At 54.0% G+C, this 18,174-nt stretch overlaps 1 protein-coding gene across 1 annotated transcript in view; it reads right to left on the bottom strand.

The window, feature by feature from the left end:
* PAPPA (pappalysin 1) overlaps positions 1-18,174 on the bottom strand; it is a gene marked incomplete at its 5' end in the record, with an annotated part of 138,399 nt that overhangs the window by 23,388 nt on the left and 96,837 nt on the right. The window contains 2 exons of the mRNA XM_082695197.1: positions 8,903-9,012; positions 13,906-14,053. Coding sequence (XP_082551323.1) covers positions 8,903-9,012; positions 13,906-14,053 — 258 coding nt within the window. The remainder of the gene's footprint in view (positions 1-8,902; positions 9,013-13,905; positions 14,054-18,174) is intronic.

The raw sequence follows: 18,174 nt of genomic DNA, 5'->3' as shown, positions 1-18,174 counted from the left end.
GGCTGGGAGGAAGCCATCTCGTTGTTGGCACCCCACGCAACTACCCCACATCTTCTTGGATCTTCCAAGTCCTGTCTTCACCCTGGCATTTACATGGATAATTTGCCCATGGATAATTGTACTTGCAGTAACAGGAGCCATAAGATTACAAAAGTATTTGTGTTTGCTGTAGGTATGATCCTGTATCTCCCTGGCAGGAATGAGGGCTGAAGAAAAGCAGAACTGGGGGATGAAGACGCGGTCAGAAAGGCCCTTCAGGAGATTCTTGGCTGATGTTTGATCCATGGGTGGAGTTAGGAACAAGGTGGGAAGAAAGAGGAAGGGCAGAGGATACATACGGCTGCGGCAGGGAGAAGGGAGAATAGTGTGGAGCGGGGTTTTCCTACACATGGGCTGAGGACCACGTTCATCGGGGTCCCTGTGGGAGCTCATGAGGAAGGCACATACTTCAGAGTCACCTTGGATCTAATGCATCCAAATCTCTGAGGCCAGGGCCTAGGACTCCGCAGTACAAGCCTGCCAGATGACTCTGATACGCACTACAGTGTGAGAGCAGTGGCCTGTTTCCGAACCCTTGGAGACACAGAGAACCTTTCTTGCCTCCACCTGCCACCATGCCCTATGGGCCACTCCAAGTTCCCTGACACTGTCCACACTGCCACACCTCTGTGACCTTGTCCTTGCTGTTCTTCTTCACTGAAATGCCCTTCCCCATCTTGTCTCCTGGAGAACATTTAGTTCTCTTTTGCTCGGCTGCTCATGACTTCCTTCCCCTGTGGTGCCTTCCCCAACCCCCCTCGGAGCATCTAGGTTTGCATGTGTGTATTTATTTATAACCTCCTTTAATAATAATAATTGTTACTATGATAATGACAACCAAAATATATGGAGTTCATTTGTGGTGCATTATCTTATTTATTCCTCGTTACCATGCAGTGAGTTGGGCACGAATCTTGGGTGATATGGAGAATGAATACCCCAGGCTCCGTAGCTGTTTCGGGAAGAAACCAGGACTCAAGACTGAGCACTCGTTTTAGAAATTATTTAAGGAAGCTCATAGCATAAAATCCAATAGGAGGATAATTTTTAAAGGAGGTGAAAAGAGAAAGATGAAACTGGGAAGGTCCGTAGCATCAGGACTGGGGCTAATGTGATGTTCCCAGAAGCTCCTTTCTCTATGTCTTACATGTCATGCCAAAATTATAATGATTTCTTTTAAAAATAAAATGAAAACAACCTGGAGGCAAATGCTTAGATCTGCAATGAAAGTTAGTGTCAGGGACCAGCCGTAGAGGGCTATGTGATCAGGTCTTGCTCTCCTGGATGACTGCCAGCTGATTAATTTTCATTAAGAAATGAACAGTCATATGGGTCAGAATACGGAAAATCACATGACCAACCCAGTTTCTCCCCGAAGGCAGACCTGTATGGGAGCCCCACCATAATTAAGTTTCTTGGCGAGCTTGGAACAAAGGGAATCACGTGACTCCAAGAGCGGGCTAAGATGGGTTGGTGCCTTTCTTTCCTGCCACACAGCATCTGGGGTTCACCCTTGGGTCATCCGTGCCTAGAATGGCGTCTGGCACGTGGAGGATGCCTCATAAATGTTTTTGTTATAAAAGAATAAAGACATATCAAAATAGAGATGATTTTTATCAATGGGCAGGGTTTCCTTTACTTGACTTCCTCTGTTCTAGAACATCAGAAGAGCCCTTACCATGCCTAGCACAATGTCTAGAAGACCGGTTTAGCATAGGCAGAATTAGAGTCTTAAACAACCAGCCTAAGCTGAAGATCTGCCAACCAGTCTTGCCATGGGAAGTCTATTACGTAGACTACATCACTACTACACCCTGCCCCTTTCTACCTTTTCCCAATACACCTAGACAAGGTGACATGCGGGAAAGACCTTGGGCATGGGCTGTGTCAGGTGTGGATGCAATTCGACTCGAAATTGCTTTGTGGATTTCCACTGTGAGGCTGGGTTCTCCTGTCTGTGAAATGGGTCCCGAAAATCACCTCCTGGGCTTGTCGTGATGATCCACGGAGATAAATGGTACGGGACTGATTAACTGAGGACCTGGGTTTGACACATTTCTGTGTCTCCCCAGGATCCAGCCTGGAGCAGAGCACACAAGTATATGTTGACCAGATGGAGGAGTGTGAGTGGCGTCCGGTGCTCCTTTCTTCCAGCTTAGCTACTCTGGTGCCCTCTGCTTCCCAGCCACAGGGCCAGAGGTGGAGAGAATCACCTGCTTTCATCCTCTGTGAGACCTGACCCAGGGTTTCATCTTTGGTTCTGAGAGTCTGTCCCCAGCCAAAAACCAGGGGTGCTGGAGGGGCCCTTGGTAATGGCTCAAGTAATCGAACACAGCAGGGTCAGGATCCACAAGGGAGTTGATGCCCATCCCTCCCCCTGTTTATCCGAGAGAGCTAATTTAATCCGCCTGTAGGAATGTTGTGGTGTGGCTGTACAAGGCTCTGTCAGCTGAGGTTTACCTGGACGTGAGTTCAGAGAAAGGACTTTTATACTATCCGCATGAGCCTGTTGATCTTTCCAAGGCTTTTGGATTTTCCACTATTCCTTAGGGCTGCACGCCCTACCTGTCCTACGACAGGGCCCCTCTGTATGTGAGCAGAACTGGCAGAGGGCAAGCAGCGAGAGCTGCTAGGCTGTTTATACCGCAGATTGGGAGATCCCTGGTGGGGGCCCTGCAATGTCAGCCTTGTTCCTTCGGGTGCCAGGGAGACCTCTAGCCCAGTGAGAGTGCTTTCAGGCCAGGTTTTGTAAGGCGGCTTTCGTTTCCTGCCGTGGTGCCTAAGAAGAATACATTGTCCTTTCTTCCCAGCAGCAGTGACCTTCAGCATCGCCATGGCCAGCACCACCATCATCTTCATCACCATCACAGCACCGTCACCAACCCTGTCATCATTATCCTCATCCTCATCTGCACACGCCCTGTCCTCAGATCTTTATTTAATTCTTACCCTAACTACAGGAGAGGTACTATTTTTGAGTCTGGGCTACACGGGAGGAAACGGACCGCAGAGCATTGACCAACCTGCTCTAAGCCACGCACGTAGGCAAGGACCATCGGGAAGTAGGCCCGCAGCTCCCTGATTACCAGATCTGTATTTAAACCCTACGCTCTCCTTCACATTCCCCTAGCCCCCAAAACTAGAAATATAAAATAGTTTATTTACTCTCTGGCCTGACGGAAAGACCAAGGTTCAGGAAGGTGGAAGGGCTTTCAGAGGAAAGTAGGCAGGGGGCTGGGAGTGGGCAGAGTGTCTCCGGATTCCAGGATGAATCCCAGGGAAGATGCGGTCCCAGGCAGAGTTTAAGACCTGTGAGAAAGCATCATAAGAGAGCCTCCCCATCCTAAGACTCAGATTGAACACCCCTTCAGATGCCATGTACGATGAGCCCTCTTTTCTCCTTAATCCTCCCTTTGATGTGTAGGGCTTTCGGTGAATGAATGATATCGTTTAACTTATGTTTGCCATTCATTATCACGTACAGAGCTTCGGGGTTTTCTTTATAAGCCCAGGCACTCGGGGCACCTGGGTGGCTCAGTGGGTTAAAGCCTCTGCATCCGGCTCAGATCATGGTCCCAGGGTCCTGGGATCAAGCCCCGCATCGGGCTCTCTGCTCAGCGGGGAGCCTGCTTTCCCCTCTCTCTCTCTCTGCCTGCCTCTCTGCCTACTTGTGATCTCTGTCAAATAAATAAATAAAATCTTTGAAAAGCCCAGGTACTCTTCAGCCTGAATGCCTTGTGCTTAAAGAATGCCTGCCGTTTAGAAGGACCTCATCAGTGTTTCTGAGTGAGTGAATGAACCAGTGACCAAATGAGTGAATGAGAGATCTCACTGGCTTCTGGACCCATCTCTCCGGCACGGGCTTCACCTGCAGGGCACACGCTGTCTCGCCTCTATACCTCGGATAGACTGGACTCCATGCTCACTCAGAACCCTTCTACCTCTGACTCCAGACCCTTGACAGGGCATTCCGCAGAGTGGCCTTCCTTTCAAGTAATGAATTCTGCACCCTTTGTCTGCAAGTGTCGCATTATGATTTATAATATAGAAGGTGGTTACCTTGCAAGACGAAATGCAGGAGAATTAGCCCTGGGTTCAAATTCTGCTTCAGATGTATTAGCTACATGAACTGGGCAGTGAACACCCAGTGAGAACTTCAGCTTCGTGTATAAAATGGTGATACTGTTGATCTCATTGGAGTATGGTAGAGACAAAGTGAGGTAGCATTTGGACCTGCCTATCGGTGCCCACATATCATAGGTACTCAGTAAATGGGGACTTCCTTTTCCACCCCCCTTGAATACCTCCCTCCCTTTCTTTTTCTTCTCCTCTCTTTCCTCCCTGCTTTCATCCTCTTCCCAGAAGCCATTATAAAATCCAAGATCCCAGATGCCTAGAGGAATCATATAAGCCTCTGAGGCCGCGAGCTGCTTTTGCCACGCACACGTTGAGATATAGGGGAGACTGGGGTGCTCCCTTGGAGCTGGGGATGGAGAAGCTGCTACCCTGAATTCCAGATGCCGGGGCTAGGAGTCTGCCTCATTCAAAGGTTACAAGCCAGGCTTCCAGGCTACACAACCCACAGAAATGTTCAGTCTAGCACACAGTGTGCTTGACAGGCCTCAAAATTATTTGCCAATATTTAAAAGAAAAATTAGAGATTTTATATTTTAAAGACTCCAGATTTCTCATATTCAAGACAAAGTGGGGACTCTAGCCATACTAAGCACACATTTCCACACGGCCACACGGGGCTCAAGCTGCCCTCTTGGGAAGCAGGATGTGCTTCCCAGAGTTCGCCGCTGTCTCCACCTTTCCCTGCAGTCTCTCCAGCTCGGAGCCCGAGAGATATTGCCATCTGTCACTGAGTTTGTATCATATCCTTTATGAGATGTGAGGAAGATTCCTCCATGTCCCTATTGCTCCCAACAGTGCATGTGGGGCGATGGGGGTGGGGGGAGTGGGTGGGGGGAGTGGGCACTTTCAAAGGGGGAGAACTTTGAAAAAAATAAAGGGACAGAGTGTTTTTCTTTATGAAATTAAGCCTAAAAATTTTAGTACACCTGAAACCAATATAATTTTATATGTCAATTATACCTCAATTAAAAAAAAAAAAGCCAACCCAATAGACATGATCTTGGGGGCACAACCATTGCCTGGCATGGGGAGGGAATGACCTCTGGGGAGCCAGAGGTCCCGACTTGGGGAGTGGTTTCAGGAGTGGCCACAAACATAAACACCGATCCAACCTTACACGGAAGATCAGCATGTGCATTAAGTCTCAGTAAGAAGAAAATGTAGAGACTCATTTCTTAAGTTGGGTGTTTGTATTATAACACACGTGGGTGTTTGTATGGCATTTTAAGTGTCTGAAATATGTCTAGTAAATCCTGCTACTATTATCAATAATATTCCGAGGTGTGTGGTATACAGAATGACACCCAGGCCTGCTTCACGCACTGGTCCCACCAGCCCGGATCCCGTGGGGATCCGACTTCGGGACTCTTGATCCAGGCCTATCTCTCCTTCCACAGACAGGCAAACTACAGCTTACAGCCCTGATAGGATTTGCCCAAGGACAGACAGCAAGAACATGCCTGAGCCTGAATGAGGACCTTGGTCACTTGATGCCGCAGCCCTAAGTATTTGGCGAGCACCCACCGCGGGCTAGGCACGAAAGGGAGCACCGTGGCCTGCCTGCACAAAGGTCACCATCGTGCTGCGCTCATCACGGCACGTGATCTCTGTGTCCATCTCCCACTCATCTAAGTAGGCGTTGTTCTCGTCACACAGGCCGATGCGTGCAAAGTACTTAAAACAGAGGCTGTCGTGTGACATGTGCCACTGTGGGCTTCGGCCGGCTCGCGTGGGCCCAGGAGAGGCAGCGGTGCCTGCCCTGTCCCAGCTGTGTGTGCAGTGAGGGCAACTTGGGAACCTGGACATCTGCCATGGGGGGAATATTGACACCACGGTAATTGGCAAATGCTACAAGTTAGAGTTCTAGATGGTGGCTGTTTTCTGGGGGTAGGGTCGGGAGGGGGTGCAGGGGGGAGCGCAGAGAGCCAGCGGTGAACTATCCCACAGCATGCTCCCTGGTAAGCGGTCAGTGAACAGTTGGTTTTTATTATTATCGTCCTACATCCCGCAGAAACTGCACAGGCAGCTGGGAACAGCTGCCCATGAGACTGCCCAGGGGCTCTCTTCCCTTCCTCTCAGGCAAGGGGCTCCCCTCGCTGAGGTTCCACTTCCTCCCCTGTAAACCGGGGAGAGACTGAAACCCACTCACGGGGTGTGGGCTGTGTGTGTGCAGGAAGCATGACCCAGTGCCAGATTCACAGACGGCATCCAGGAAATGTCAGCTCGGACCCCGCACTTCCTTCCCTGGGGACAAAGGTAAGGGGAGCTAGAGCCCAGCCGGCCCCCACCCCTGCACCTCCCCACCCCTGGGCCTCCCCACCCCTGCACCTCACCACCCCTGCGCCTCCCCACCCCTGCGCCTGGCCCCGGGTGGGAGGCAGGCCTAAGAACATAGGACTCCCCTGCCCCCGCCCGACCCCAGGCCTCTGCTCTGGCCTGGCCGGGCTGTGCCTGCTCTAGCCGCTCTGGCTGCTCGGTTTCGGCCTAGCTCTCACCACCCAAGGGGGCAAGGGTGCAGCAGAGGCCAGCTTTTCTGCCTTATTCCTGGAAATCATCAATCTCTGCCCTTCACCCTCCTCCCTGTTTCTACCACATTTTTTTCCTCCTGGATAATGAGGCCTCCGGAGACCGGTGGAGGTCTGAACCTCGTTATGGCTCTCTCCGGAGGCCGGCATCAATAAAGGGTCGGCAGACCAGGGAGCTGGGTGGGGGCTGGGACGGGCCGGCGGCGGGTGGGCAATTGGGGAAGGGGGGCTCGCGGGCTTTCCAATCCCTGGATTTATTTCACAGTGAATCATAACTGAACTCTACAGTGCCCAGGGCTCGCAGAGGGAAGGGCAGGAATGCATCCAGGGCGCAGAGAAAAGGCCTGAGTGGGAGCTGGGCCAGGGGAAACTGGTCTGAGTCCCAGGCGGAGAAGACCTCCGCTACTGGGGTATGAGGGAGGTCTCCTGTGTCTGCTCTGTGTAGGAGTGTGATGCCCCTGCCTTCGGGTATATGGAAGCAGGGCAGGGGAGAGGGAGGGGAATGGAGCTGAGGCGTGGCACTGTTCTGGCTCCGCTTCCTGGGTGACCCTGGCCCAACCCCCTCCCTCGCCGCTCCTCCGTTTCTCTGCCTGTACAATAAGGGGCTTATACTTGATCTCCAACTTCCTTGAGCTTCTGACATGGGGTTCTGTGCGTGCCCCTGGGTGTGGACAGCACAACTGCATTCGCCGGGGTTATTCCGTGAGAGTCTGTGTGGGTCTCTGGGTTAGCAGTGGGGTAAGGCGCGCCGAGAACAGACGAGCAGCACGAGGTCGGGGAAACAGCGCTGTCTAGGGAATGCACAGAAGAATCAGGGGCAGACAGAGGGGAAAGCGTATAAGTGGGCGGGATGCGGGACAAGGTGATCGGGGTCTTAGGAGAGGGGACAGAGAAACAGCGGAGACAGAAGCAGGCAACTGGGGCTCGAGTGGTAGATGGGGCAGAGAACCGTCGGGGAGAAGGAGGAAGGGGAGCGGAGGGAAGAAGAAGAATGCTGGGGTGCACAGGGGAGCGGAGTGGGTGTCCAAGGCCAGCGCCAGCGCCATGGGCCAGTGCTGAGTAAGCCCTCGCGATCATGCTCTCAGCTCATTTGAGAAACAGTACACCTCGTATCAGGTTCTGCCTGGCTATCCGGAGCGCGATCCGCAGCAGGAGGGCATACAGCGAGCCCCACCCCCGCACCCCAGGCAGAAAGGCTGGCCGACAGGGACATCGCTGAACAGTGCCTTGCGTGCCCTGCTTCCCTGTTTCACTTTCTCCAGGTTGGGCCAGTGCCCAGAATGGGTACATGAGGCCCAGGGTCCACACTGCCCTTGAGGGCAAGAGTGGGGTCCTGCTTCACCATAGGGTCATGGATGGACCAGGTGACATGTAGACCCAGGAGAGTGGCCAGTCTCCAGCTGGACCTGGGCAAGGACAGCAGATGTCGAGAGGCAGAGCCTATAAGGTCTCTGGCCAGGGCCACGCCAGCTTGACTCTGCGGAAGAAGCACTCCCTTTGGACTCAGGCTTGGGCCCGAGCCTTCGCGCTGGGGCCCGTCGCTCACTCCTAAGATCTCCGTGTCCCCAAGCAGGGACTGCAGGCGATGTCCCTTGCTCCGTACAATAATTCTGGGGCTTAAATACTATCTCGTGTGTTGAGTGATGGGCACGGGAACACCGTGGGTGCTTCCTAAGCAGTGGGTGTTACGCGTTCCCCAGATCACTACTAGCTGCTTTCCATCCAACAAGTAAAGCAGGGCGGATACCAGAAATCTAGGCCATAGCACGCGGAGAGCCTTCTAAGAGCTGGTCTGGAGAAGCCAGATCGCACTATCCTCACAGATACAGGCCCAGTCAGACAGACAGGGGTTTGTGACCCAGTCAGACAGACAGGTTTTTCCGTGTGTTCTCAGTGCCTCGGTGCCCTCGCCTCTAAACTGGGGACAACAGTCCTCTTATTCCTGGCCTGCCATCAGGATTCAGTGGAACAGTGAATAAAAGGACCTTTGCACAGTCCTGGTCAAGGGGAAGTGTGACATGCTGGAGGCCTGGAGAAATGATGGTGAACAGAGCCCCCCCCACCCCCCCGAACAGATGTGATGAGTCAGTGACCCATAACGCACATCATGTGCGAAAGGACGAATTCAGGACCAGGGCATAGTAAGTGTCCAAGGGGGTTGTTTCCCTCCCCGAACGACCAGGGTCGGCCCCGTCACTCACCTCTACCCGTGTGGGGTTCAGCCAGTGCGGGATGTCCCGTACGGTCACGTTCACTGGCAGGATGATGGACTCGCTGTTGTGGTCCAGGCACGAGGTGACACACTCCGACCCTGAGGGCAAGCAGAGTGTGAGGCCACAGCTCAGCCCACAATCCCCCGATGCCCATGGGCTGCTCTCGCACAGCGAGGGCCCTCCTGCTCCTGGTCCCCTGTGGGCCAGGCCACCCTGGCCTTGAAGACAGTGGAAAGAAGAAAACTCCCAAAGGGGCAGCCTTTGTTCTCTCCGACTCTGTCCTGGTCTCTAGTCCAGGCCGCACCCATCACTGTGTTCGTCCGCCGTGAGCCCCTTTTGGTCACGCCCCTCCTCTGCTTGAGAACATTTCCAAGGTTCTCCCAAAGCAGGACAAAACGTAATCCCCTTCGCCCAGCATGCACGGGCTGCCATGGTCTAGTCAGTTTCATCTCCCATTAACCATCTTCACGCTTTGGGTGGTCCAGCCAGATTGCCGTAGGTTTGCCACCCGAGTCCCACAACCCCTTTCCTCTATGTTTCTGCTCCCATTCACCCCTTCTCCAGAATCACCCCCATCTGCCTTCTCAAGGTCAAATCCTATCAGTTCTTCATGGCCCACTTCACATCTTCCAAGATGCCTGCCCTGATCTTTGCGCCTGAGTGAGAGCAGTGTTCAGCAACGAGGAGTCTCTCAGGGCTGGCCTTACGCCCTCCCTGTGCCTGCCTTCCCACGGTTACAGTGATGCCCCAGATGGACAGGGATGAGGGGGACTCATTTATGAGCCTGGCCCGGTGCCTGACACGCAGGGACAGTGCAGGAAGCATCAGCCCTCCTAGCCCCTCACTTCCTGCTTGCGTGATGCTTCCCCACATGCCTCCCCGGTGCTTTTAGGCCCTTCCTACTCTTCTTCAACTAACGCACTATTAATGATCCCTCAGACCTCCACCCAAGTGCTGCCAAGTGCCTGCTCCGAGGAGCACCTCCCTGCTTTCCTGATAGACCAGGCCCTGTCACAGGGCACTAGCCCCTTCCCACGGGCTTGGGAACTCAGACTGTAAACTCGTGAAGCCAGCCCTCTCTGTGCTCCCCGTTCTCCACCCAGAGCCCGGCACCATGCAGGGCAGCAAGCATTTGTGAAATGAGTGAGAGAGACAGGGAGCGAGCGAATGCATCCGTGGACAAGGGACTGAGGGGTGAGGGAATGCGCAGGAGGACATGCATACCCCGATGGGGGAGTGAATGGATACAAGACTGCATCTTGGATAAAGAAATGGAAGAATGAAGGCATTGATGATAAGCAGGGACAGGCGGGTACACAGCAGCCCTTGATGAGGCACAGCAACTTTAAGCTGCGGGCTGGCAAGTTGACTGTAATTTGGTGCATTCACTCTCCACCTTGCCCTCACACACTGCGAAGTCTCCTGAGAATCAAGCCTATCCCATGAGGTGTCCCCAGGACTCTTAAGCCATGCTCATTCCTGTGGGCAAAGGACGGATGTGGCAGAATCTGACCAAGGCCCTAAGGAGGCCGTTCCCTTGCCTGAATGCCAGGACCACCCCTGAACATGAAGTGAGTCCCAAGAGACAGCCAACTTGATTCCAGTAGCCATTCAAAGGTTCCCTTCCAGGTGCATGCATGTGTGCATGTGTGTGTGTGTGATGTCTATGTGTATATCCACCCCACACACACACACACATACACTGTCTATCTACGAGAGACTCCCTGCTCATCTTGGCCTCTGAGAGACTCACCAGGACTGAAGAGGGACAGGGGTGGAGTGGCAGGCCTAGGACAGCGTTTAAAACCTCTTCACTTTAAACACAGGGCCCCCGAGCCCAGAAGGTGGGGGCCAGACCCCTGGCCCTGCAGGTGGTTTTCATATGTCACTCATTCTCTTGAATACCCTGCGCTGTGTGACAGGTTGCCATCACACCCATGTCTCAGGTTAGAGATGTGCCCGGAGCTCAGGCTACAAAGCAGGCGACTAGGGCCCCATCAATTAAAACCCACGTCCCTCTGCCTTCTGAGCCCAGCAGTGGATACAGGGGAGCCCAACAGAGGAAAGAGAAAGGAAGATAGAGGAAGGAAAAGAAATGAGGCGGCGGGGGTGGGGAGCGCTGCAAAAACACCAAAAAGATGAGTGAGGGGAATAAGGCGGGGGGAGTCACGAAGCCTCCGGAGAAAGTCAGCGCTGCGTGCTTATCATGAGATCAGTTCTAAAGGAGTATTTAGGGAGCGAGGTAGAAACAAGGCTGTGATGATAAAATCCTCTTTTGCAAAAGCAGGAGGTAGCCTGTGAGGCCATCCCTGGTCTGCTCAGCAGCAGTCCTGTCCCCCCTTCCCCTTCCCCGCAGCTCCCTCCCCTGCACTCTCCCCCGACGCCACACACACACACAGGGCTGGGGCTTTAGGCCCAGGCTGCCCTGTTGTGAGATATGAGCAGGAACTGGCATCATTACAGAGGGTGATCTCACCGGGCCCCTGCCTCTCCTTCCCTGGGAGAAGGAGGGAGGGTGGCAGCCCCGGGGGTGCGGAGGGGACAGTAGCAACTTTCTGAGCGCTCTTGGTTGCCACAGAAGCTGGCCTGTGCTGCCCAGTGGAGGAGCCCAGAGGGGACTGCTCTGGGCGGCTCCAGAATGTGTCCTCCAGCCTCTGAGCCCACAGGAAGGGACTTCACCCCGATTATAAGGCCTTGAGTCAAATCCCCTCCTTGGTGAGGGGGGCTGTGCACAGGGAAGAGCCCAGCCTGGGCTTCTGATCTGGGGGTCTCTGGAGGTGACCTGGAGGTCAGGAGGGAAACCTGTTTTCCCGCCTTCCCTCCGAGGGTCCCACAGTGCCTTTTCCCTCTTAGCAACCACCTCTGCCACCTTCCCCAGGGGCCCACCACCATGCACGGATCACCATATTCATAAGAGGGACATCTGTCTGGCAACGGGACATGGGCACAGGGAAGAGAAGGACATTGAGGCTCCTGTGTCGTACTGACTTCTTTCCCTTCCTGCTTGACTTTGAGAAAGCTCAGTGGGCAAAGGGATGCTACGGTACGGCCATACGTGTGCCTCTGTCTCGCTGGGCGAGCGGAGAGCAGGGCCGTGTGCTGCAAGATTGTGAGGGCGGTGTACGCACCTGGGGGCCCCACAGCGTATCTGGGCACCTTCCTGCCTATGTAACATGTTTCAGGGCCTCAGATGCATCTGTGTTTGTGACGTGTGTGACTCTATGTCACACGTGTGTATGTGTGTGTGCGTGTTAAGTGATGTGTTTGTGCAGTATTTGGCTGAGGTGTACGTGCTAGGCATGAGTTTATGCTGCATGTATTTGGGTCTGTTCGGTTATTAAACATTTGTGCTTGTGTTTATTTTTGCATGTGTGAATATATTTGAGTAGATCCGTGGAGGTAGACAGGCAGGAAGTCTGTTTCTAAAAGTTTCTTTTTTTTTCTTTTAAATAGAAGTCACTTCATCAAAGTTTTCCCTCCCAGAAACACTTAATACCAGTCATGAGTGTAACTGAATATTCACTTGTGTATCCTGGCTGAGTTGGGGGCAGGGACCCTATCACAGACCTAAGTGTCTAGAACCACCTGTCAGGAATAATGGCAGAAGAAAGCATTGGCTTTGGGATAGAGCATCCAATGTTACTGACCATTGCGACACCTGCTGCCCTAAACTTCTAGAATGCCTATATTGGCAGATCACGCAAGATAACCCCTCTCTGCAAACGTCGGGCCAGGGCCCTTCAGATGGTGGCTCTGTAGGAACCTGAAGTCCCTTCTGAATCATCAGAGAGAGCTTTTCTCACCCACACAGGAGCTGGTGCTCTGGGCTCAATGCAGGAGCACCGATTCCTGGTCTGCTTTGAGGTGAAGAACGCATGTGTGCTCTCAGGCTCTACATTTCCGTCTTTGAAAGGAGGTGGTCAGGGGCCCCCTACACCTCCCCTTCCCAAGCACAGGCCTTGCTTCTGGACAAAAAGTGACAGCTCCCGTTTTGCTGGATGCAGAACTTGTTGGCTCTGTGTGACTGGGAGTGAGTGTGTGCATGATAACCTCCCGCTCCAGACATCCCTGGTGATTATCCCATAAATCATGCTGGCCATGAGAAAGAACATCCAATTCCCTGGGCTTTTCATCATGGTCAATTAGGGAATCAGCCCAAGAGGTCAGCACCACTGCCCTCCACTGAGGTCAGACTCAATGCACGCCCAGTTCCCCCAGAAAGCCTCGGTGCCTGTGATTAATGCCTCCGTCCAGATGCCTGGTTTCGACCAGGCAAATCCCTGGCATCAAACTCCAAGTTGTCTCCCCTCACTGTGGGCACTCTGTGAGCTAGCCTGTCGCCACACAAAGAGCCGTTTGAACATATTCTTTATCCTCCCAGTGGGAGGCCACTGAGATGCCGGGGGAAGAACTGGGGCTCCAGAGGAGGAACGCTGTCTGGCTTCGGGGAGGCTCTGTTATCCCTTCACGTGCCCATCTCCTCATCTGTCATGGGTCGTTGAGCAGATACGAGAAGGTGCCTCTCAAGTGCTGGCTGCAGGACCTAACCCGCTGTAGGTACTCATGAAGGATTAGTAGGACGCACAATTTAAGATGAACCGGGGACCACCACTGCTTTCTGACACAGGGTGTGTGTGCCTTTGCAGCTCCTCCCCTCCACGCCGCAGGGTTCCTTGTCCGGAAGCCCATCTCCTGCCCAACAAGCTCTTTCCAATCCCTATAGAAGTGTCCCTTCCCCTGGGAACCTTCTAGGTCCCCCGACACAGCGGTCGGCTCTTCTGTGCTCCCGTGGGACTCTCCACACCCCCCGAAATTTCTTCTCCAACACGTGTACCCTCAACTCTCTCTCTGGGAGCACAGGACCTAGTCTCCTTCATCTCTGTCTCCCTCCGACAGGGCAGTGGGAGTGGTGCCCCGTCACCCAGCGAAGCACTGGCCCCAGGCTTGAGAAGGACCTGTGCCACCCCGCCGCCCTCACGCGCCCACCGTACCTATGGCATAGCCTTCCGGGCACTGCAGTTTGAGGTTGCCGTTGAGCTGGTCCGGGGCCGAGCACTGGCCTTGCATCTCCTGGCAGATGTGGAAGGAGCCACTCCAGGTGCCGTCTTTCCGGCAGTGGATGATGTTGCTCCCACGTCCCTGAGCAGCACAGACCACAGAAGAAGAGTCAGCGCGAACCGGAGGGACTGCCACCCTCACCGTAACCAGCCCCTCAGAGTAACAGAGGAAACCGTTCCTCATCTCCCCAGAGCACTGGAAGTGTTAGCTAGAAACCCAATCATCCAAAAATAGAGGCACTGTTAACATTTCTGCTTGACAGATGGGGAAACTGAGGACTCAAGTCAGGAAACGTGTCCAGAGCGCCCCAGGGAGCCTAACTCCCATGTTTTCTGAACCCTAGCTTCGAGCTCTTTCAGAGATTTCAGTCAGAGAGATTTCTGTGTTATTATTATTTTTTTTAACTGAGATAGAAGGTGACCAAACACTCCCAAACGCACCCCAGCTCATACAGTAGGCAAGAACATGGGTCTTGGAGCTGTCTCAGTGCCCCTCCCCCCAGTTCTTTAGAACAGGCATTACACAGTTTCTCCATCTTCCGCAAGGCAGTAGGCACACGCAACGCGTAGGCTCAGTCCTTGCTCTGAGCCTACTTCCAGAGTCTGGGTTTCTAATGGGAGGTCTCGCTCTGCAGACCGGCCCCTGAATCCAAGGACCAGTTCTTGGTGCCCAGTCTGTGCCTGGCTCTGTGGGGTTCAAAAGTCAAGTGAGCCTTATCGGAGTCAAGTATGGGCCGGCGTGAGAAAGACAGTCACGTGAGCAGCCAGCCAGCCACGTCAATACCATGGTCATCAGTGCTGGGCTGGGAGGTCACGGGGAGAGTAATGGGTTATCAGGGGCAAGCAGAGAGGCCCCGTAGAGGAGGTGCTAAATGGAAAAAGGGTTTTCAAGGATGCACAGAATCACAGACAGAACAGGGATAGGAAGACCTTTCTGGAAGGCCAAAGGGCATGGGCAAATGAAAGGAAGTACAGTGAGCAGCAGAGAGCTTCCCAGGGGCTCTTGGCTTGCGAACCAAGGGAGGACGAGCTGGTAGGGCAGACGCAGGGTGGGGCCTTCACTGTCAGCGTATGGAGTTTGGACTCAACCCCCTGAGAATGGAGAACGCTGGGCGGTATCCGGACGGGGGGCCCTCCACTGCAGAACAAGCTGTCTATTCTCTCCCTCTTTCAAGCTTTTTAGATAAGCAGAGAAACTCTATAGGAGTCGCTGACTGGGCTCCACCAGGACGAATATCTATGCCTTGGCTCCCATGCCCCGCAGCTTCCATCCAAAGTCCCGTGGCTGGCCTCCAGAGCCCGCAGGGCCTGAACTCTGGCTCCCTCTCCATGGCTTTGCTCCCTACAGCACCACCACCAACCTTGAACGTCGGCTTCAACCACCTACACTCTCAAGTGCACCCTAGGTGCTCCCCTGCCGCCATGCTTCCGCACACCCGCTCCTCCTGGCTGCTGGGCTCCCTCCCCGCCCAGACCCCCTGCCTAGCCCAGAGGACCCCGTCCTAGTCCTGCTAGGGTGCACCGCAGGGTGCACCCGTCAGGTCTCTACACGCTCTGCCTCTCTGTTTCCCATCCATTCCCACCTAGAGGACCAACTGCTCAAGGCCCCAGACAGTGCCCCCTTCGCCCCGCCTCCTCAGGGCCACAGCACATGACAGGTCCCGACCCCCTGGTTGACTCATTTATCACTCGGTAGGTGTTTGTGTTCCCTCAAGAACCGCTTGACAGAAGACGGGGTGAGCAGGCAGGGAGTCATGGACGGAGACTGCTCCGTAAGCAAGAGCAGAAACGAACGTGTGGGTGACGGGACACACGCGTGAGCGAGCAGAGGGTGACACGAGGGGACGAGGGACTAGGAGAACCAGTGCACGCAGGAGGAAGTGAATCAGCCCGCCGACAGGGCTGATGAGGCGGAAGCTGTCCTGTCTGAGAAAACAGCTGCAAGGAGACAGGGCTCCGAAGGGAAAGGGGGGCCCTCTTCGGGCCTCTCGCGCGCCTGTCCGTCTGCGGCAGGGGCCTCGGTGGCCGCGGGACAAGGGTGCTCCATCCCGCGCGGGAAGCTGTGGGACATCTTACACGGTCCTCCCCCCCGAGGTTCTGTGAGAGCTCACGGAGAGTTCAGGCCACTTCATGCGGCTTCAGAGAAGCGACTCTCCCTCCTGGAGCCCCAGGCCCCAGGCCCCATGATTCTGCTGGGCCCTCGGGGGAATAGGAAATTGACCCCAATTTCCTGGAGCCTTGGCCTGGGCCTATGATGCATTTGGCCTCCAGCCCCTGAAGGGTTGCAGACCTCAGCACTACGTGGGCCAGAGTTGGCTGGGGACCTCGGTTTGCAGCAGAGAACGTATTAGAACTAGCTGGAATCTGCTCAGGGAATTTCGCCATAGACAAATCCACTGTAGAAGGCTCCACCGGAGAAGAGGGGAGTAAAGGGCCTGGTCTTGCTGCCTCCAGCCTCTCTCCTTCCTGCCCAGTTCATCAGGCACTCTCGGCTGCTGATTAAATCTGCTTTAAACAAGTACACCACCCTTCTGCTAAGACACTGCCACCTTCCAAACAAGTCACATCTGTGGCCTGGCCCTCCCAGGCCTCCGCAGTGGAGCCCAGATGACAAGTCTAGCCCCATCTCTTGCCACGCACCTGTCCTTCCTCCTAGTCTCTCGGTTAGCTCGTCTCTCCTGCACATTTCTCTTGCTTCCCAGCTCTGCACCTTTGCCCTTGCTGTGCCCTCCGCACAGCAGACTTTCCAGAGCCTGTCTGGATTTCTGAATTCCCCTTTAAGACTAGATCTTGGTCCACTCGGGGCTTACCTACCAGCTAGTACAGAGCCTCAGAATTAACCCTTGGTGTTAATCTAGGGTGACCACGAAGACCTGATGTTGAGGATGCCATCCGAGAGAAGCCAAGAGCACTGGGCAAGGAGCCCACCGGGTACACGCAGCTCTGAATGCACGGTTCTGCATGCTAAGGCGAAATCTCACCCCAGAGGGCTAAGCATCCCTCACCAAAATATTCTGCCTCTCTGTGCCTGGGAGTCCGTCTGTAAAAAAGCATGTGCACTCTCTCAAACTCTCTTTAGTCACAAAGATCCACAGAGCGCTAACGGCATATAATAATCCCATTATCAAATACCCATTAGGTGCCAACTGTTTTACAGGCATTTAAAACCCCTTTGATTAACACAATAGAGTAGAAATCATACCCTTGTTGCAGATTAAGAAACTGAGGCTCGGCTGGGAAGTGAGCAAGTGAGTTTTTTAAATGATGCCAGTGTAGGGGCGCCTGGGTGGCTCAATGGGTTAAGCCTCTGCCTTCGGCTCAGGTCATGATCCCAAGGTCCTGGGATCGAGCCCCACATCGGGCTCTCTGATCAGCGGGGAGCCTGCTTCCCCATCTCTCTCTCTGCCTGCCTCTCTGCCTACTTGTGATGTCTCTCTCTGTGTCAAATAAATAAATAAAATCTTAAAAAAAAAAAAAAAAGATGCCACTGTAATAGTTAGAAGCATAGACTCGAGCCAAACTACATAGGTTCAAATCCTGGTCTTGCAACTTCCTAGCTGTGAGTACCTGGGGAGGCTTCTCAACCTCTCTGTGTTCCTTAATTTCCTCCCCGGTTAAATGGGCATGGGGTGCACTGCCTGCAGAGTCGGCACGAGGACCGAATAAGTAAGTAAGTAAGAGCTCAACACACATGAGGGCTCTCGCAGTGTCAGTGGAGGCGCTAGGCCACTCCGCGGCTGTGATCTCTAGAATCCACTCAAGGAACACCCACATTTTAGAAACGGCAGCAGCTGGTGTGGGAAGGCAGCACGGCCACGACAGGGGGAGGGCCAATGCTAGAGGCGGGTCTTCTGACCATAAGCCTCCGTGCCTCTACTACACTGGAGGGGAGAGGCGGGGAGAGGGAGAATTAGATTTCTTCTTCTTCCTTAGCAGAAATGGAAATAGACAAAATAATGGCAGAGAGACCGTGGCAGCCTCAGAGCGGGACATGAAGGGCTAAGCTTTGGACGCGGGCTAACGGAGGAACAGGAATCTCAGGGCCCCCACCCCTAACTACATAGCGTGGGGCAAACCACCTTAACTCAGGGAACCTCAGCTTCCACCTCTATGGAATGGGGCAGTAATGCCAGACGGATGCCGCAGGGCTGAAATAAAGTGGTCTGTGCAGAGCACTCAGCCCAGGCACTGGCAAGTAGAAAA

The sequence above is a fragment of the Mustela nivalis genome, assembly GCF_964662115.1.
Source record: "Mustela nivalis genome assembly, chromosome: 13".
NCBI lineage: Eukaryota > Metazoa > Chordata > Mammalia > Carnivora > Mustelidae > Mustela > Mustela nivalis.
The sequence above is the reverse complement of the archived record's forward strand: the minus strand, read 5'-3'. Positions and strand labels throughout refer to the sequence as shown.